Source organism: Thermobia domestica, chromosome 2 (assembly GCF_964235325.1).
Source record: "Thermobia domestica chromosome 2, izTheDome1.hap1.1, whole genome shotgun sequence".
NCBI lineage: Eukaryota > Metazoa > Arthropoda > Insecta > Zygentoma > Lepismatidae > Thermobia > Thermobia domestica.
Genome location: NC_137455.1, coordinates 203,196,520 through 203,219,525, shown reverse-complemented (window position 1 = coordinate 203,219,525; position 23,006 = coordinate 203,196,520). Strand labels below are relative to the sequence as shown.

The window sequence follows — 23,006 nt, the reverse complement described above, 5'->3', positions numbered from 1 at the left end:
CTAGAAGTAACACGATATCAAGTGGAATTATTTTTTTCTAATAAATCCATATCCGTCCGAGTACACCTCATTACGCCTCGTGAAGCCTTTGAACTTGCCAGCATGCAATAGGTTTTGCCATTTAGATTTAAGCAAAGCGCCTGTAATGTCCGCCAACCCGCCATACATAACTTCTCTACTGGTTGCCTAACAGAAGTTTCGGCCTGCAACAATGTTAAACTTATGGGCTTAAAACGGCCCCTAAGGTGCTGAATAGAACAATAGCGACACGGTTTTTGAAAATTTGAATGAGAACTGGACAATCTACACAAAATTTGGAATCGATCAGTGAGAACAGCACGTTTCTAGCACGTGTGGTTTTCGAAATCTCATTGCTGAAACGACTGGAGACAAACATAAACATAGCAGTTTTAATATATAGATAGAAACAAAAATCTGTAGGTTATAACGTGAACTATCTGAAGAAGCGTTTTATAAATAAACACAAAATGTAGCCACCTTATTCATTAGTACCCTAATATAGATTTGTTCAATGTTAAAATCGAATTTTCGTTGAGAGCTGTCAGCATTGTCAAGACATAGATAAGAAGAAAGGCTTTAGTGGAGATATTGTGTATAGAGGTTGACAGACATAAAAACTTCTGAACACTTGCTTCTTAAACCCTTGTATATATATTATTTTGTGGTTGGAGCTCATTCGTGGCTAAGCGGTTAGCGTTCGTGCATTTGGCTTGGGAGTCCCGGGTTCGATTCCCGGCGGGAGCTTATGTGGTTCGGATTCCACGTTAATCAGTAGGTCCACGTCTTATATAGCCTCGCTGCTGAACGGGACATTAAACTCAACTCTTTTGTGGTAATGATGATGAAGATGTCAATGAGCTATTCCACCTTCTGTCCAGCGTGTTCATGCTAGAATTTAATTTTGATTCTTTCATTCGAATGCAAAAAGGCATGACTGCCTCTCTGTGAATGATGATTTTTCTGATCACTTCCATCTTATAGATGTTTTGTTGTGTATTCTTCTGTGATTTGAAAGCCCCAATGTTGGGAATTGTTGCTTTTGAATCATCAACATATTCCTTCAGTCTACTATGTGTGTGTGTTTGTGTGTTCCTTTTCGTCATGCCTTAGTAATTATGTATATGAGACGTCACACAAATTCCTGTGGAATCAAAGAGCTTAGTAAAGAAACTTTTCTAACTTGTTCTCTCTTTTTTTGAAGGCACTAATTCTGTGTACTAAAATTACAGTTCTTGCAACTTCGTGATTTGCTGAAACCCAATTAAATACAGGTATATCTATCTGTATATCGTTTTACTTTGTATCGCAAGTTAGATTATTTACTTAAGGCTGTTTCAGTGTTCTCTGCCACTTTCTTCAATAACATCTTAAATTGTTAAAGTAGACACATTGTTAGATTCCTCCTCCTGTGAAAGTAACCTCGAAGACGTTAATTCTCGGAAATTTTAGAAACAATGTGTGAAGACGTTAATTCTCGGAAATTTTAGAAACAATGTGTCTCTTTCTGAAAACTTATGTCGTACTGTTAATAAAGATTACTACTAGTGCTTGTTCTTGAACTTTCCTGTAAGTGAAGAAAATAACGAAATTGCTGAAAATATTTGATGACATTTTATACTTCAAAAAAGTCTTCTTAGTAAAGGTACGATGTACTAATTAGTTATTGCAAGAGAGTAAGTGAAGTCTGTTAATCTGTGCGTAGAAATTTGCAATAAACTGTACAAATAAATATTCGCTTTTATGTGAAGTGAGTTTATATTTTGCGGAACACTCAGTTATGCTGGTAAACGAACGAAAGCGACTTTCATACCAAATTAGTTTTTATACTGCTATTATACATAGATCGAACTATGAATAAAACTTTTTCCGAAAATTGTTTCTGAACTTATTACTACACAGCTAATAGTAATCAAAGAAACCCAAGTCTAGCATATAAAATCTAATTTATTATTGTTAGAGAAGGATATCAATAAACAAAAATTTTGAGAAGTTACTAAAGAAAGTGACAGAGTACACTGAAACAGTTTAGGTAAATACCTAACTTGAAATACACGGTAAAAATGTTACATTAAATTATACATCCTATAGAATTTATCAGCAGGCTTACATTTCTATTTGCAGGTACACTTTTTTTTTCTTAATACTCTGTTTGTGCATCGTTCTATGCCTTCTGTTTAATCGAGAGGATATGATGAGTTATCACAAATCTGACTTCATAATAAAAACTGTCTATATACTTCACTCTGTCTTTCGACCACATGCAATGGCAAAAGTTCGCATGAATGGGTTGATATTATAATACCGCTAATTTTACAGTAATTATGTGATATCTTCAAACAGATAAAAGATAATCGAAATGTGGAACAAGAGCGCCCTAGACAATATTATTTTACATGAGAAACCGTTATCACGACTCACTTCGATTTCGAGCCATTTTGAAAATCGGCATTTATTTTCGCGTTTCTAAACAGCTGAAAACGGAAAGCCACTAGGTGACTTGTGATAACGGTACGCAAAACAATATTGTCTAGGGTGCTCTTGTTCCTTATTTCAATTATATTTTATCTATTTGAAGATATCACATAATTACTGTAAAATTAGAGGTATTTTAATTTCGCCGGGATGAAGACTCTTAAAGTAGCCCTAAATATGCTTAATAGGTATATTTTCTTATTATTAAGTGTCCTACTTCTGGCTACATACATCTTCGACTGTCTGGTAGGATAATTCTTTTAACTTACAGGGTACCGAACTGAAATATATCATCAATTCAGTTACTTTTTCACTTTTTAAATAGAAAGTAAATTCTTACAAATCTTAAGAAATCTTTTAATAATCATACAAAACACTACATTATTTAGAAAGAAGTTTCAACTGAATGATTTCAAAGTGTTAATCCTGCAACTAATTTTTCTCCAATACCTAACTAAAAGTTATTTCAGTTGCTCTGTTGTTATTATTGGAATATAAATTTGAAGCCCTGCTAAAGAAATTCTCCAAATTTTATCTTCTGCTTTATTCCGAAGTTGCATGTACATACTTGGGAGCCTGATGTATCTTTGCGTTGTATCTTGGTGTGGAATCAGTGTAGTCAAGTCTGTTGTTGATTTCAATTTCCCTTGTTACTTTGTTGTTTGAGAGCATGGAGATTAGACTGTGGTATAAGTTCTGAACCATTTTCCTTATATAAATATAGCGTATCGTCCACAAAGCTCAAGACTGTAGGTTTTATACTCCGGAGATTTTAAAATTGCAGTTACAAAATGATACAGCATTGTATTTGCTATGAAAGGGGATAAAAGGTTTCTAATAGTTAATCGATCAGTCTATTTGTAAACTATCTAAAAATTTGTAACCGCTGTTTCTCTGACAGCACTCCTAAAGTTATAGTATTGTACCTACTTCAATTATAAAGAACTTTGGTTTTGTTAACAAAACTTGGGTACAATCTATGGCCGAGGTACACCTTGTCTCAAAAAGGTTGAGCGCATTCTTTATTGGTGTTTTGAGGCAAAAATTTTCTAAGTCCAGCTTCGGGTATCTTCGGGAAAAAGTAAGCCAGGTTCGAACCTCCAAGCCAGCCTTTGCAAAAGGGTAAAAGTTTGCAGATGTGTTTTTCTTCTTTTAAATATAATAAGACTTGTTACCAAGTGTTTAAAAAAGCAACATTGATTGAAATACTAAATGATACAATATTTCGAAACGTTTTTATTAATGTGAGCACATGCTTGTTTGTCATTTAGCTCTCTATACGTAATGGAACATTTAAATACGTTAAAGAATCTTTCCATATGTAAAAGAATGCTCAAAATTAAGAAATAGAACATAATTATCGCCTGAGTACTAAAATAAAAGTCAAAGTAGAACAGAAACTGCGTTTGTAATGGATATGAATGTCATAATTATCATGAGATCCGTTATACATCGCTAGAAGCTTAGTTCTAGAAGTCCTTGTGTTAGCTCATTGGTAAGCTGTCGGATTTCAAATCATATGGTTGAGAGTTCGATTCTCGTCTGGGCCAATACTTTTTTTTAAAATTATATTTTCCGCAATGCATGAAAAATTATATAAAATAATTACATTAAAATATATAAGTTGTTTATATATAACATAATAAATGCAGAACATAGTAAGTATTATGTTTAAAATATAACATCTGAGATAATTTTCACAGTAGGTCGGTATTATATGAGAATGTTAAATACAAGTTAGGAAAATCGTTGAATAGCAATAAATAAGTTATGTAGTGTATTTATTTGCAGCTATTTGTCATACAGATTTAACTTCTCAATATTCTCATTACAGTATGTTATTTATATTCGTGAAATACAGTATATTCCTACGGATATAGAAAGTGTATAAACAGAGTATCCAAAGTCGTATCCTGCTTCAAGACACATAACTTTTCCCGATCCCCTTAACGTCACGGGAAGAAACACAAATTCTCTTTAGAACGGAATGTCGTTACTTAGAGTCTCATTCGAATACGTTGAATATGCTTTTGTGTATTCATCTCTCTCTCTCTCTCTTTCGCTTTGTTTATGTGTGTGTGTGTGTTGCGGAATATCCCAAGTTGAATACAACATTTGCAAAGTATATGAGCATCATTGTCATCGAATACCAGAAATTGAAAATCGTGTTTCTTCAGGTTAGGTTTGCGTGTTCATGTTAGTTCACTGGTAGAGTACGGACTTGCCACTGAAGAGGTCTTGAGTTCAAAGCCTACAGCTAATTATCATTCTTTTGCTAGTAGGATTGCATAGAAATGGGATACAAGGAGTGGTTTGCTTCTAGAAATATTTTCAGAGGCGTTTAGGTAGCCCTGAAAAGGGCTTTTTTCGGGAGTTAAGGCGGGGACATTAATATTGTGTCCAAGACCCTTCTGAATTTATTACACGCCCCATTCTTCTGGGCATGAAATCTATTACATGGGTGACAAATCTATCTCCTTCCCCTACCTCCAGCCATGCTTCGGAAACAAAATGCCACAGGTCATCCTGAGTTCTTGGTGGATCTGCCTCAGGCCAACTTTCCCTTAGAGTACGCTTCACTTCTGCCCACATATTTTCCATGAGATTGAGGTCTGCTCCACGAGGCGACCAGTCGATTAAATCAATCTCAGGGTGCCCTGCGAACCATTCATGAACCACACGGGAAGTATGTATTGGCGACTGGTATTGCTGGAACTGAATTACACCATCAGGCTGAAATACTCGTACAGATGGCACCATGATATTACTGATAATGTCTAAGTACTGAGCATTGTCCAGATGTCCTTCAATTCTATGAAGCTGTCCTGCTCCGCGACTGGAAATCCAACCCCAACATAAAATAGATACATGGCCACTGCGATTGCAAGCAGCCACATATCCATGGTCATATCGGATGCCTCTCGGACGATACACAAAACGGCGTCCCTCCTTTGATGTTGTGATCTGAGAAAACTACGTTTTCCCAATTGAGACCCACATTTGCCTGTGCAAACGCGAGACGGTAAATTTTGTGGTCGTCTGAGAGTTTTTCCTTCACGGCAGCAACACGGCCACGTAACCCAGCATGACGAAGCCTTCGCAGAGCTGTATGCTTACTACCAGGAAAGAGAGAAGCTTCCCTTAGCTGTCCAGACGTCCTTAGTGGGTCTAACCGGGCTTCGTTTACTAATCCCGCATCTTGGGCTTCGGTTGACACATGCGGACGACCAGGAGATCGTAAATTACCAGTCTGACCTGTAGCACCATATTTCCGAATCCATCGCCTTCCTGTAGAGGCCGGGACACCTACTCGCCTGCTAGCTGCAGTTGCAGAATAACCTTCCAACTCCCATAAAGTAATTACTGCTGTACGTCTATCCATAGTTACCAATGTTCTGAGCTGTGAGAAGGAAGCAATAGGTAAAAGCTAGTACCTGGCGTGTGATTGGTTACTTGCACGACACGCCTATTGTGGGGAACAGCGTTGCCAGATCTAGCATAATGATGCTAGATCTAGCATAATTTGCATGTCTCTAGCATCTAGCATCTTGCTTTTAGCATCCTGCCCAAATCTAGCACAATTTCAGCAAGTTATCAAAAAGCCGTAAAACCTGGAGAAGTTGGTCGTGGGAAGAAAAAGAACGGCAGAAATGTATCCTCTTCCATTGATTCATACACTCGGTAAACCATACAGGCAGTCTTATTTTCCGAAGTAAGTTCGGAACGGCTTTGGGCTTTTTTTTGTGGCTCCACCCAGGGTTTTCTAATCCTTTAACTCCGAGGCATGGGCGGAGCTGTGGGGGCCATTCTCCCCCCAACTTTTTGGCAACTTCACCATCTTTATTTCTGACTTCATGATCATATTTATTCCTGAAATGACAGCTCCGAGACCGACCAAAAATCTGCCCCCCCCCCCCCAGCAGACGATTCCCAACTCCGCTTATGCTGCGAAGTAATTTTCTTTCAAAATATGTAAACAAAAACTTTGCATTCATTTATACGATATATACGCCATTGAGTCTGACAACGACTGCAGTAATTTAGTTGAGTTAAAATTTTGGTGCGTGAAGTATTGAGTTCTATCCATGCATTCTTGCTCTCTGTGTATTTTAAGTTACGTTATCGTATCTCAACTTCCTTTTTTTAAAACTCCTGAATTAGTAATTATCAGGATATAGCATAATTTGACCGAATCTAGCATAAGTTCGATCAGGTTTTGGAATAATTCCGAGCTGTGAGTCTGGCAACGCTGGTGGCGAACGACTTGATCAACGACTCGCGAAAGAAATCTGAAAATGGTGCGCCGTAATAATAATATTAAAAACAGTTTTTATAAAGAAATATTAATACATACGAAAAGCTGTTTAAAGAATGAATTGTTATACTGACTTTACACGTATAAAAACATATACCATATACCAAACAGATTGAGCGATATGATGATAGCTGTTTTGAGACGAACACTTTCGAAGTCCAACTTCGGGTATCTTCGGAAAACAGTAAACTAAAGCTGCTGGTTCGAACCTCCAAAGCCAACCTTAGTAATCGGGAAAAGATGTACAGATATGTTTTTCCTTCTGTTAAATATAATAAGACATGTTGAAATGGTATTAAGTGTAGAAAAAAGTAACATGGATTGAAATACTTAATGATACAATATTTCGAGACTATGTATTCACACTCTCGTTTCGTCATTGTGATTTCCATACGGAAAAGAGCATTTACGTATGAGCTCAGTTATATTTCAGAAGCAGATTCCGAAAAGCGGTCATGTTAGCTCAGTGGTACACCACCGAGTGTTTAAATCGTGAGTTCGATACCCGTTCAGGTGAGATTCTTTTATGATATTCTACTTTCCTCAATGCATGAAAATTATGTAAAATAGTTACATTACAATTCATCAGTTATATATATATTTTCATACCATCAGTTGTATATATGAGTTGAATATATATATTCATATCATTTCACGACATAAGTAATTCTTATCTTTAAAATATAACATCTGAGGTATTCACAGAACGTCGGTGTGTTATGTGTGAATATTGAATACAAATTTAAAAAATCGTGTAATAGCAATAAATAAGTTATGTAATGTATTTATTTGCAGCTACTTTCATCGCAGATAACTTCTCAATATTCGCATTACAGCATTTAGGTCGAGCATATCGAAAATCGGATCGTGGTTCAAGGCAAAAAAACTAGCTAGCCCCAAACTGTCACGTAAGAAATTCACGAATCGCAAAAGTAAAGTGAAGAGATTGAGAGCGGTAATTCCTTAATCGCTCTCTCTCAACTCTCTCTTATCTGCATTTATACATATAAAAGTGTATGTATGTATGTTCCATCATAACTCATGTGTGCCTAGAGCAGGGTTTCTCAACCTGGGAGTCGCGGCTCCTAGGGGATCGCGAAGATAGGCGGAAGAGATAAATATAGTTAGAATCTAATACCAGAAATTATTTTTAAATATTATTTTTAATTTTGTTCTGATAGGCATACTTTTATTTTTTATACACACTGTAAAGAACAATAAAAAAATAAGCCTACTGAACATTTTCAAAGGGTGTAGAATTCGTGTTACTATTCGGTTCAAAGTCTCTTGTCGTCGCGAATTCTGTCGAGAAATTTGAAGCTTAAAATATACAAAACGATAATCATGCCTGCTGTTCTGTATGGTTGCGAAACATGGTCACTTACTCTGAGGGAAGAACATAGACTGAAAGTATTTGAGAACAAGATCCTTAGACGAATATTCGGACCCAAGAGGAACGGGAATGGGGAATGGCGGAAACTTCATAACGAGGAACTACATAATTTATACGGTTACCCAACATTGTTAGGGTCGTCAAGTCTAGGAGGCTTAGGTGGGCAGGTCATGTAGCTAGAATGGAAGAAAGTAGAAACGCTTTCAAAGTCTTGACTGGAAGACCCATAGGAAAACGACCATTAGAAAGACCTAGGCGCAGATGGGAGTAGAATATTAAGATGGATCTCGCTGAGATAAGAATACAAATTAGAAACTGGATCCAATTGGCTAAGGATAGAAGTCAGTGTAGAGCTTTTGTGAACGCGGCATTGAACCTCCGGGTTCCATAGGCCATAGAGTTAGTTAGTTAGTAGAGTTGTTTAAAAATGAATTTAAATCAAAGAGGTATGATATAAAACTAATGAGAACTGTATATAGAAATACTAGAAAAATACACATGAAACAAAACCTGCACATTGAAATACAATTAAAATTAAAACCTAATGAGATACCTAAGCATGGTGTAATTTCACTAGTGCAGCAATGCCCGGTTCAATCTTCATGACGAACATTATCAAGCCATTTTCAACTGATAAGCGATTTCTTATCTTTGTTTTAATGTTTACCATAAAAAAAAAACACTTTCGCACAAGTACGATATAGCAAATGGAATTATTACTTTTAAAGCAGCAATCACCAGACCAGGATATTCTTCTCTCCTCATCAGGCAGAACTTGTCCAAGTCTTCGTTACAGAAAACCAGTTGCAAAGACTTGTCGCATGATCATTCTATTATTTGGTCAAGAAGTTGTGGGCTTAGATCGGATAGGTTAATGGCCTCTTCAATGAAGGAGTTTAACATCCATCTTGAACCAGCACCTTCGTCGTTGGGAATATAGATATTACAGTTACTGTATCCACTGTCAGTGCCGGACGCCTAAAAAAGGGGCCACACATTTCGGAGGAAGTGTGTTACTCATGTTAGGAAAGTGCATGTGCACATGTGTAAAATAGAAGGAAAACGTAATAAAATGTGCTCAAAATTAAGGAAAGGTAGGGTTTATTTTGAAAATGTTATTGAGCTTCGTGCCAACCATGGTGGCGCTTCGTAGCTAGTCTGTCGACGTCACTCATATATACGGTGACATCGTACTATACTCTCGCCCCGGGCAATGATTTTCCATGGCACTGTTCACTATAAACAAAAAATGGATTCTACTATTATAGAAATAGGTATGTTAAAAATCCCACACAAGCTTATTATAAAACAAATTATAAAAGGGTCGCTGGCAAGAGCGTGTGATAAAAGTGGATCGTGATAGGAATTAGATTGAGAACCACTGGCCTAGAGTAATTTTAACCACATTTCTTATAGTTTCAAAAAGAGTGCTGTCGGGTTACCTATGGTGAATGGGAGGGGGATACATATAAAAGATTGCTAGAAAATGATCGATATTAGATTCATAGTTTTCGGGGTCGCTTAGATAAATAGTGAGACTTTCAATTTCGCTTAACTCCGATTAAGCTCTCATTAGTAGGGACGGGCACGAACGACTTCTCTTTGAAACTCGACTCGACTCGAAACAGACATCTTTGAGGTCTACTCTTGGACTCGGCGCGAAAAATATCTTCCAACTCGACTCGGATTAGAGTCAAGTCGAACCAAAACGAGCCAAATCCTGTGTGTAGTCCTACCTAGACAATACATAGACAATAATTATTCTATCATCAATTATACTACTGTTACTACAAATAATAATAATAATAATAATAATAATAATAATAATAATAATAATTATTATTATTATTATTATTATTATTATTATTATTATTATTATTATTATTATTATTATGACAACACCGTGTACAAACATGAACGATAGATGGTTAATAAAGGAATACTAAAAGCTAGTTGACTGCCGACGTCGGTAGTCATGAAGTCTACAAGGCAAGGACATCGTTCATTACCCTAAGCTGTAAGCGTCGGTGGAGTACAGATCGTCAACTATTAACCTCTCGCCAGAAATTGGTGGCCCCGCAGCGACGATCCGTGATGGCCCAAGTTCAATTTTGAAAACTTTACTACCAGCGGCAGAGACGCGATGAAACGCCAACGAACCACAAAAATTACTCTCCCAAAATATGTTAAAATGCCTATATGTGTGATTTGTTTATATTTAGGTGAATCAAAAAAACACAAAACAAATACGCCGGGGTGGACGCGAACTATCAATATTACGATTACTAGGCACGTGTTCTTCTGACTTCCCCACGGAAACGATCATAAAAAGCTTGGTTGTTGAAGGATAAATCATTGACGTCTTAATTTAGCCAATCAGACAAACCCCTACATCTCGAGTTCTAGGAGGTGATACCGTGAACCGTTTCAGATTTATTGCTTTCTGGTGGAGTACTATCCATGCGCAAAATTTGAGCATAATAGCCGACATGCATCTTCGGTGCCTCTTATCTTTAGTACAATTTTAACCAGAGATGGTGTGGGTCAATGAAAATTTGATCCACGACCCACCATGACCCACTATCACCCACCACCCAAATGACCCATTGGCCCACTCTGACCCATCAACCATCGTGATCCACTCTGACCCACCACCAACTATGAACCACTCTGAACCATTGCGACCAACTCCGACCCACCAAAACCCATCGACATCAACTCTGACCGATGACCCACGTCCTCCTCTCCATTGACTAAAGAGATTACACTTGTAATAAAACAAGACTGTGAAATTATCACTTATCGGAGTTTGAATTTCTACCGTCATTGGCTCAAGCACCTCTTTGTTACAATACTGGTGGGTCTGACCTTTACGATATATAATGGCAAAGTGTTTCTCATTTTCCGAATTAAAATGAATTTAAATTTATCATATGTAATTATTTCTTTGTTGCCTTACAGACACATTCAGTAGAAAATAGGGTGAAATTTAAAAGTTTCGAATCAAGGAAAAGTAGACCAACGTAAAAAAAAAAAAAAAAAAAAAAAAAAAAAAAAAAAAAAAAAATTGAAAATTGAAAATGCCCATGTAATTACGTTTAGAATACAAATTTTATGGCCATTTTCTCTAACTTTATGGCTTGATTGCCTTATGCTCGGAACGCTCCATATATTAAACACCAGCTTCACGATCCACTTTTATCACACGCTCTTGCCAGCGACCCTTTTATAATTTGTTTTATAATAAGCTTGTGTGGGATTTTTAACATACCTATTTCTATAATAGTAGAATCCATTTTTTTGTTTATAGTGAACAGTGCCATGGAAAATCATTGCCCGGGGCGAGAGTATAGTACGATGTCACCGTATATATGAGTGACGTCGACAGACTAGCTACGAAGCGCCACCATGGTTGGCACGAAGCTCAATAACATTTTCAAAATAAACCCTACCTTTCCTTAATTTTGAGCACATTTTATTACGTTTTCCTTCTATTTTACACATGTGCACATGCACTTTCCTATCAATTTTTTATGATACATATCCTTATTTCATATGTTACAGATGATTCAAAAATATTTTTTCAAGCAGTTAGCTCCTCTAGAATCTCACAGGCTGCATCCCAAAATCCAACTCCTACTATCCTATGACAATCCAAAAGTGACTGAACTTTTTTTATTAGGAACAAATGACAAAAGAGAAATGGAGATCTTGAAAGTAAAATGAAGAAAAGCTCGGTGCCGCCAATAACTACATATTTCTCCGCCCCTTCATTCCGAACTTAAAAATAAAACTTAATTCGAATATGGTTAATTAGTGAATTTATTACAGTTAAATTCCACTCACTACATGCTATAGCTACAACTATGTAACAAAAAATAACAACTGTGAAACATGTTCTGAATTACTATTACATTTCTTACGCAATTATTAAACATATTAGAATAGTAAAAGAGGATTGTTCGTGAAATAGTATATTTGCTCATGATTTTTAACTTTTTCATACGGAAAAAATTAAAATATTATTCAAGTTTTAAAATTTGCACTCTGCAAATATGTTGCCCTCTAGGCAATGGGACTAATGTGGACTAATGGGAAATGCTACACTGTTAGCGGCGCTGAAAACTTACGATTCGATTCTAATATCGGTTGATTTCGATATCTTTATGTCGCTACGTAACCACCCTGGGTGCTAATGGGAGCTTAATTGGACTTGAATTGAAAGTAGAGCTATTCACCTAAGCGACCACGAAACTATGGATTCGATACTAATATCGACCCGTTTCTAGCATTTTTGATATGTATCCCGACAGTACTCTTTTTCCAGACTGTAAGAAATATAGTTAAAATTGCTCTAGATATATTAGAATTATGTTGAAACACACACATAAATCCACTTTTATATTTTGTATAAATAGAGAGTGAGCGAGCGAGCGAGCGAGCGAGAGAGGGCGACTCAAGGCATCACCACTTCCACATTGCAAAAGCATATATCAGGAATTGAATTGAAAATCTATGAAAAAACTTTCTGCTGTGGCATGCTTCATAAGCACAATTCCAGTCTGCTCACGTGACCATTGGGGTTCATGAATTTTTTTGCGAGCGTTCCGAGTTTGGATTCTCTGTTTATACCCTCTGTTTATGCATCGAATAACTTTTCAAGAACATAAATGACATTCTGTATTATGAATGTTGAGAATTACTCTCTATATGACAAATAGCTGCAAATAAATACACTACATGATTTATTTATTGCTATTGAACGAGTTTCTTAACTTGTATTTACATCCTCATATATAATACCGACCTACTGTGAAAATTATCTCAGATGTTATATTTTAAACATAATAATTACTATGTTCTGCAATTATTGTGTTATATATAAACAACTTATGTATTTTAATGTAATTATTTTATATAATTTTTCATGCATTGCGGAAAATGTAATTTTAAAAAAAGTATTGGCCCAGACGAGAATCGAACTTTCAACCATATGATTTGAAATCCGACAGCTTACCAATGAGCTAACACAAGGACTTCTAGAACTAAGCTTCTAGCAACGTATAACAGATCTCAAGATGATTATGACATTCATATCCATTACAAACGCAGTTTCTGTTCTACTTTGACTTTTATTTTAGTACTCAGGCGATAATTATGTTCTATTTCTTAATTTTGAGCATTCTTTTACATATGGAAAGATTCTTTAACGTATTTAAATGTTCCATTACGTATAGAGAGCTAAATGACAAACAAGCATGTGCTCACATTAATAAAAACGTTTCGAAATATTGTATCATTTAGTATTTCAATCAATGTTGCTTTTTTAAACACTTGGCAACAAGTCTTATTATATTTAAAAGAAGAAAAACACATCTGCAAACTTTTACCCTTTTGCAAAGGCTGGCTTGGAGGTTCGAACCTGGCTTACTTTTTCCCGAAGATACCCGAAGCTGGACTTAGAAAATTTTTGCCTCAAAACACCAATAAAGAATGCGCTCAACCTTTTTGAGACAAGGTGTACATATTCTTCACATCCCAAAGCACCAACTTTATGTTATTTGTATTTACGAGCGATGAAACTTCCTCTTTCATAATTAGACTGTTGTCGAAAGTTTTCGTATGGTTTAAAAGATTGGATTAAGTATTTTGAAAGGTAGATAAAATAAATTATTCCTCCTCGATATGATTTGCCTCAGTGGAACATTTTTCTTATGAACCTTCGGTAGTTAGGAGTGAAGACGCCTCCACTTTTAGTGTTTTTTTAGTTCTATCATTCAAAAGTTAGCAATTTTCTGTAGTTGTATTAGTTGTTTATATTATGTTAGTTAATGGATTGTGTTTCAAAACATTGTATTCCCTGTTTTGTAGTTCGGTGGAGATTTTCAGTTGTATGAAGTTTTCTCCATACTATCTTTTACCCTTATTCCTCCTAATGCATATCTAACCATCTTTTGAAATTAAGTACCAGTTTTTTGAAATTGTGTGCTTTTTTTAAACTTACTTTTCTTGGTTTTTGGCATAACATATAACTGACACCTTCACCGTTGTTACAAACTACTAAAGAAGCACAAAGATATAAGATTTGCATCAAGATTGAACAAATCTATAACAGGATACTCAAAAGCAAAGTGAATGAGTATCTTTCAAATTTATATAACTTGCAGAATATTTCACTTAGTTTCAGTGTGCTTTGTTTGTACAATTACTAATGTTGATTTTGTATTATATATTATTTAAAATTAAATGACAAGAATGAAGAACATCTTGATTTTATGAAGCAAATTCACTAGATCTTTCTACTATCTACTTATTTGACTGAAACTAAAACTAAGTTGTCCTAATTTTTCAATATAACTCAAAAGAATAACAGCAGATAGTAAAATTATGGCATTAATTGAGACTCTTGACAACATCAGTTTATGTTTTATATATGTTATTATCAATGGCAACATTGAAAAATAAATGTGTATTACTTATGACATCACTTTATAATCTTGACGCTTTAAAAGTTATTGTAGCGTAGTGATATGGCAATTAAATTAAAAGCGAAACACAACAGTCGAATTATTATAGCAATCTATGTATGATGCATGTCGTATTAAAATATGAACATATAAGAGCGCAGGAGGAATATACAAAATGACGCTTCAGCTATTTTTTCTAGAAATATTCTAGTATAGTTTTAGTAGAACCAATAAGACGGACTTAGTATTTGGTGAATTTCTTTCAAAAGAAACTATGAGAAAACATATCCTCTCACTTATGTTAAAATAATAATTTAAACGAATCACATCTTACGACATCTTACGTGGCGAATCCACACAAACACTTTGATATAAATATCAAACTATAGCAATATATCACTTACCATTTATCTTGAGACCTCCTTTTCTAAATTTAATCAGTGGAATGTGAGGCTTAATAACCTAAAAGTAAAATAAACAAATTTCAACAATTACTCATCATCCGTTGATATTTTAATAGACAAAATGGCTGTATTAACAGGAGCACAACAGTAAATACAGACTTTTATTTTATTGTATTTACTTATTTTTGTACACACTGCACAATATATAACTATGTTCTTTAGTCATTTAAGATTTTAAGGAAAGTAAAAGCCAGGGACGATTTCTGTGTGTTATCGCGTTTACTGCCAGTAAATAAACAAATAAACCATAATTTCTTATTGATATTTCTCAAGCTTTCACGATGTCCTCTGTGCTTTAGTCCAAGATAGAAAATACCAGCACCTTCTAGCGAATAAACAAAAATCATTGAAGTATATCGATACAATATGGCTATCAACTACCGTATACATATCAACACATGAGACGCGGAAGAGCATTAAGGAGATACACCATGTCCCATCTAGCAGGTAAGTTGATGGCTAAATATCTGCGAGAACCTCCAAGCTTTTTTCTTTTCATCATCTCAATCGCACATATGGAGAAGTCGCCTGGAAAGCATTTGGGACCCCAATTCGTGACGGTTTGCGTCAACGCAACAACGCAAAATCTATCGTCTTCGTCAACACAAAATTTATTGCTTTATCACATTCAATAGTTAAATTTTCCAGTACCTGTTTTCAAAAATATTTTTTAAAAAAGAATATATTTAGATTGCAATATTTTAAGTTTTCCAACTTGTTTTGATACTACTTTGGTTCTTTTTGGATACTACCTTTTAAAACACGGTAGATGAAGTACTGTACAATGGAGCGAAACGACACAATGACTGATTGATTTGCATTTACGTCCTACATCAGCAACGAAGGTAGACGAGACTTACGTTTAAAGTGGGACCTGACCACTGTAGTACGTTCAATCCTGGATCGATGAACCAACAGTATTCTCTTTGACTACAAGATTAAGAATAAAACTCTAAAAAGAAAATAGTACAAAAGTACAGCAGACTTTGTGACTGCGACTTTGTGTTGATTACATTGAGGTTTTACAGCTTCTTTTTATTACTATGTTCAAGTTCAATGCCGAATTCAAGCTTTTCTGTTCAAAATATGACGTTAATTCTGATATATTATTTGGAAGATGGGAGAGAAGAAAAGGAAAATCCAAGGCCCATCTAGGGAGGATGCTGACAACTCTACAAAAAATATCTCAAACTTACACTGTATAAAACTGTATTCTAAGTCAGTTTCAAGGTTTTTTTAAAAAAAAATAAAAATAAAAAAATAAAATACTTCCCTTCGGAATTTATTTTCTGAGTTCGGCCTTGATAGCTTCAGATAAAATACTTAATTTACAACTTATATTAAATACTTGGTTATTACGAAGACAGTATTCATGCATACGTTCTAAAATATCAAAAGATAATATGTGGGCTATCGAGAAATAGTGTTTGTATATGCTGCAGTAAATATGCTCAGTTTCAAGACATGCCACTGGTCAAAACCCCTATATTTTTAATTCAATAACAATGTTAACAATCACATCAACCTGTTAGTTCCTCCTCCTTCCACAATGAGCTGAATTAACCTTCAGAACATAAATAATTTGTAAACGTACTCTTTTATTTACTGCGTCTAATATTTCATATAGACAATATTAACTATAGGTTAGATGTATAAGAAATGATAGCTCCAACCTATACTTAATATTATTCCTGATTGTATTACTAACCGTGCCGCTTTGCTGCCCCGTGGCACCCTCCTCCGCAGATTTGGAAAGGAAGAAAAAGCACTAAAAAAACATAAATTATAGTGTTGTTTCGTGGTGGATTGGCTAAATGTTTGCTATATAACGTAGATAATGTAGACATTTGTATGTTTTGAACAATACTACGGCAGGTTGAGATGGTGTAATTATCGAGATGTGGCATACAATTGAGTCAAACATTGATTTTTGGAATGTAGTGGCATCTTCACAAGATGCCTCTTGGACGTGAACGGGATTTCCAAACACTGCATAAGTCTTTATAGAAATCTGCATAGGTCATTCGAGGAAGTGACACTTTCCAGGGAGGATGATTCTGGTACAAGGAATATGCATTGTTATAAAGACAAAGTTGTACAAGAGAGGGTTCCGAGGAGTAAGGTGGATTGACTGGGTCTATTGAGGACAGTGCGGGTGGCACCAAAGCGGTGCCGTTGCAAGTACACTAAAGATCAGATACATTAAATACAAGAGTACCTTTACAAATTATTATAAGCATGCGTCACTTCATTTTCAAAAATAATTTACATAAAGGTCAGATGAGATTATGATTACATACAGTGAACATTATTTTCTGCAAGGTTCTTACAGAATAATTTTCTTTCTGCCCCTAACTTTTCTCTCATTTCCAGGTGCCAGACTAACCATTTTTCCTAATCCGCGGCATTTGATAAGATAAAAGATCTACTAATGGACGAATACCTGTAAGAGCTAAATAAAGGCTTATTTAATAATAGTGGATACGCAAACACAAAAACTAACCAAAAAACTGCCATTTGAGCTAATGGATAAATTTTATAACACATCTTTAAGTTAACACAAATCAAATAAAATGCACAATCATTTAAAAAGTTAGCCGCTCTTCTCCCCAGCGAGCAACTGTAACATTAAGATTTTCAGAAAAATTTCAAGATACTACTTCAGTCAGTCTCAAAGAAAATGAGACGGGCTCCTATAAATTGTAGTAAATAAAGAAAAAAAAGTTAATTACTTTAATGAGATATATCAAATTTGCCCAAAATTGCATAAAAGTTGAAAGAATGCATATATTACTTTTGCATTTGTAAATATTTAAAGGTATGACATAATGAAGATATGGGGGAGGGGATAATACACCTACCCATGCCAATTAACTAACATCCATTTTTTGTTCATTATTTTTATTATTATTTATAGTAAACATACAAAAATTATATTCTACAAAATGTAAAAAATTAAGATAAATGATAGCAAATAAAAATAAAGATAAATGAAGATGTCTATACAGTAATGACACAGTGCACAGAAATAGATAAGTAGCACTATATGGAAGCTACTAATAGTAATAACTATGTTTACCTACTTATTGTTTTATATTTATTACAATAATGATTTTCTTACAAATTTGTTGACTGTAAATATATATAAAATCGTACAAAAACTTAAATGTAAAAGAAATGTTATGCGATATTACTTAACTTCTTCAGACTTGCTTCATTTGCATTATTGAGGTCACTTGTCTGAATTATCGGCTTACTTCAACAAATAAGGAAAATGGAACAACATCTCATTTCCTATGCAGAATTCCCACTTTCCCTGATTTTTCAGGTTAAGTACCGCCTTCCCTGACTTTTTCATATAATTTCATCTTTCCTGATTTTTCCAGAATTACTCTGATTTCCAGATTTGTAACAATCCTGTCTCCAGCTTTCGATGCTGGAAGTTTCACCGCCATAGAAACAAAAGCTTGTCATTTGATCCAGTCTTGTGTCAATTCAATCCAATTAAAATCTATCCTGCTTTATATATGCTCCCACTTTCTACTTGGTATATTCACAGGTTGGATTTCCAACTATATAGAATTTTGTACACCTTTCGCGTCGAGCAACGTGTTTAGCCCATTTTATTCGTCTAGAGCTTGATTTTTGGAACCTGGAGTTCTGCATTTTGTAACATTTTCCATTCACTCATATGTTCATTGAACACCATACAAATAAAATACACGAAAAACGTAACGACACAAATCTATTAAAACAGAACTTTATACATTTATATACAAAGTGTGAATTCCTAACAAATTAGTGTATTCCATAAGACTTTTTATAATAAATGTGCAAAGGTTCCACCTAGTTCGACTTTCCTTTTTCAGAAAAGAAACTGACTTGCAAAATATAAAAATGATCTGTTAAAACCAAGTAGAATTAACTCTTAAAAACTTCACCAAAATACAGTTTACTATACCCATTCACCATAAATAACATTTTCCCAATGAATCTATCACACAGTTTGGGATTATCTTGATTGAATCGGAACTTGGTGCCTCTTTCAGCACGGAGATTATATAAAACGTGGACCTACAGATTAATGTTGGGTCCGAATCACATGAGCTCCCGCTGGGAAATCGACCCGATCTCTCACGCTAAAGACGCATATCCTAATATATAGCTAGAAGGGAGCTTTGAGACTATCTAAATCAAGCATAATGATCAAGTTCGTATTCTTCATTCCTTACACTTCTTCCACTCTTTAACGTACATATTAATAATTAGCCAGCGTACACGTTATATAGTTACAAGTATAATGAATATTCTAATCAGCCACCAATAATATAGCTCCGAAAAAAAAAAAAAAAAAAAAACTAATACCTTTAAAATGCTACCTGTTTTGCGTGTATATTAACAACTAGTGAATATAAATATTATGACTACAGTTCACCGCTCCAAATGCTCCTTTTAAAGCCTTAAAAACCTTTATTGCATTATTAAGTTTACACTTTTATTAGGAATAGGTAGTAAACAAACGGACTTAATAAGTTAATGTTTCCATTTTTGTATAATACGCTATGTAAAATAAATAAATAAAAACATGCACCTTCGTGCATTTGAGTTTTAATCTAAACGTCGATAATTCCAATGTATTACAAACATTTTTTTTTTCTGAACGAGTAATTCGAGAGTTTCTTGTCGAACTGTTGATATTTATCATGTTGATTTTGTGGTGTCTTCAACTGGAAATAGTGTGGTTTAAAAAAACTGAGCGTACGAAACACTTCGTAATAACTGACTACTCACCTAAAGAATGTTCTTTCTAATTAGGGTAAATGTCTTTTTAGCATTTAAAATTCTGCGATAGAGCACTTTTCGTCAGGATAACAAGGCTTAAGTGATTTTAATATGTACGATCTTTACAATGCTCATATATTTCAACAATATAAATATTGAGAAATATGTTTTATCGATATTACTTGTTTAACTACCTGCACCAGTAAATATAGATTATTTTATTTCTAAGTTATGTAACAACTGATGTGGTAAATCAATTACTACAAACCTGATAATCTTACTTTTAGGGATCCTTTGCAGTGAAATCTTAAACATGAATCAATATATTGCGCAACAACTCAAGATTATTCTCGTTCAGAAGAAAATATCAGTTACACAATGAAAATATCGACACTTACATTAGAACTCAAATGTGATAAGCACGTGTTTTAATTTCTTTATTTTACAAAACAGAATTACTTTAATGATTAACCAATGAGTTTCGGAGTTAGAGAAAAGACTACTCGAAGTTTGCGTAATATGCAATTGTCCCACAGTAGCAGTTTAGTGCTAACTCCTCTTACATTAAACAGTGTTTTGTGTTAATGCTTAAAATTTAGTTTACTTATTGAAGAGAAGAGTAAATCGGCAGTAAAATCGACTTCACAGATATTTTCCGCAAGATTCTATCTCAAATGGGGCCGTCAGCAGCGAGAGGTCTCCGTCACAATAAAACCAAAGCCCGACACATCCTTAAATCATAAACCAGTCTATACTAGGTTCAATTACAAACCAGGAATAGTATCTAACAGAATCAGCGGAAAGATTGAGCAGGTCAAGCCGCGCGGTAGCGCACGGATGCGTCCATAGGAAGCAGACGGGTCAACGATGGTGGTTATAGACGTGACCGAGAATATCAAAGAAATCATTCTGTCAGTTTCAGATTACTTGCTTAAAAGAACATTTTTCTTTTGTCCTTCTGCAACATTAATATTTACATAACACGTAAGATCCAAATTTTTCAGCCCCAATCCAGATCAATTACAGCGACCAAGGAAACATTCTTATGCTTTCTAACGTAGTGCTTCAGCAGGCTCTTTACACCATCGTAACACTCCTTCCTATGACAGCAGCCCTGAATACCCACTCCACTGGCATAAGCGACTTCGTCTATTCGAACAATTGGTACCGATTTTTGAAATGAAATCTTTACGTTTTACGTCTCACAGTTACGCCGGCTAGGCTAAAGGACACGATGATGATGAGAAATGAATGAAATGGTGGAATGAAGAAAGTGGGAGGAAACAGGAGAATCCCGAGAAAACCCACGCACACTGCGTCTGTCCACAAAGCTCACTTGGCGCGAGCTAGAATCGAACCAAGGACTCCATGCACCTGAGGTGAACGCTCTACCACTGAGCCACTGCGGCTCCCAATGATTTTTGAAGTGTTAGGGGCAGCATCAGAAATATTGATCATCTTTCTACCTGTAATTGCAGTTGTTGAAGAATTTTGTGTATAGCTAGCAATACATGTGCTGAGATATGTTCTCTGTCATCACTTATAACTGCAACACTTGTCGTCTTGTTTTGAAAATATATGACTCCTGTAAAAATTGATTTACTTGTACTTCTTGTGACGCAATCACAAACCAATTCTCAGCAAATTTACAAGCACTAAACATAGTTATTCAGCCCCTACACGTTCTTTCGTTTATATAACGTGTTGTTGTTGCAATTTCTTCGGAAATCAGTGTGTTACTGTTTTCATTGTCCATTTCCTAAGTTCGCCAATGAATGTATCAACGGCGCCTCTTTTTTCCCCCCATTCTTTATATCAACAACATTCCTGAAACTAACAGGTTTCTTGCTGTATATCAAAGACTACTAGAGACTTCATACGTCCAATCAAGATGTCATATGTCCCGCCTTCAAGTAAGTTCTGCAAAATTATAATGCAAAGATCAAAACTGGAACAATGCATACATAAACAGACATCTCTAGTGGATATGGAACCACTCACTTAGGCCATAGGGCATAAAATTTTGATCTTCCACTGTGGTATATTGAATGTTCCTTCTTATATATGGCAATTTTTTTTTTTTTTAATATTGCGGGTCATCTTTTCACCCTTTTCTCTCCTGCAACTGTTACAATAATAGTGTTTTTTTTTTTTTTTTTTTTTTTTGTTAGCTCTTTGATGAGAACAGTCCCATTTATCTTTCAGACAGTGCAATTGGAACAAGTGTTCATTCATAGAATGAACGTACTAAGTATCAAGTTTTCAAAACACTCCTTTTCTAGACCTCATATTTCTTGTTTTGTCCACCATGTATTTAGTTGCAGATGGAATATGGTGTAAAATTTGTGTGTTTGAAAGAAACACTAGAATAATTGTTCAAACTTGCACCTTGTCATTGTGGGATTCACACAATTCAACAGATGAATTGATGTTTGATATAAATTCCCAGCAAGTTCCACAAACTTCTTTTGTTTCGTTTTCTTCCGAAGATGGAATTTCTATTTTAAAGAGTTTGGTTAGTTCCGATTTCATGTACTTACTCATAGCTGTAGTAATTTCGTTGTGCTTTCTTGATGCACACATCTTACGACTTGACTTCAATGATCATGTTTCTTAATATAACTAACACCGATTTCTATAGCTAGCTGATTCAGGGAATGTAATGGGAGACTTCTTGTTCAGTTAAGACTCATTGTTGGTACTCTGTCAAAGCATTTAGAGCACAGAAAGGCAACACTGGAAACATTTTGACTTTGAAACAGAGTCTTGAATTGAGGATTCTTATTCCCAACGTGAAGAAAGTCCGTTTTTATGCTATATCATTCTTTTTTGAATATGCAAATAGTCAGCACACTTTACTCTCCTGCGGCCTCAGTCAAAAGACATTTCAAATTAAGTTCTTTCCACAAAACTTCCTACCAGTCAATTAATGTGCAGTATTTTCACAAAAACTTGAAGGTACTATTGAACCACAAATTTGCTGTTGGTTTGTTGACAACTGAACTGTCAAATCATGTGTCCTCCCTTTTATATATAAGCTAAACACAGAATTTTCTGGATGGTTCCAGAATGTTCTAGAAGGTTTTGTTATA

At 35.1% G+C, this 23,006-nt stretch overlaps 1 protein-coding gene across 2 annotated transcripts in view; it reads right to left on the bottom strand.

Annotated features, from left to right (window-relative positions):
• LOC145678361 (alpha-ketoglutarate dehydrogenase component 4) overlaps positions 1-23,006 on the bottom strand; it is a 54,083-nt gene that overhangs the window by 26,595 nt on the left and 4,482 nt on the right. Inside the window, exons 1-2 of one of the 2 annotated variants that reach the window (XM_081748422.1) lie at positions 17,433-17,456; positions 15,073-15,130 (exon numbers count right to left, since the gene is read on the bottom strand). In XM_081748422.1, coding sequence (XP_081604548.1) covers positions 15,073-15,130; positions 17,433-17,441 — 67 coding nt within the window. In that variant the 5' untranslated portion in view covers positions 17,442-17,456. Of the gene's footprint in view, positions 1-15,072; positions 15,131-17,432; positions 17,457-23,006 lie in introns of those variants that run through there. The other variant, XM_081748421.1, reaches the window with a different exon arrangement.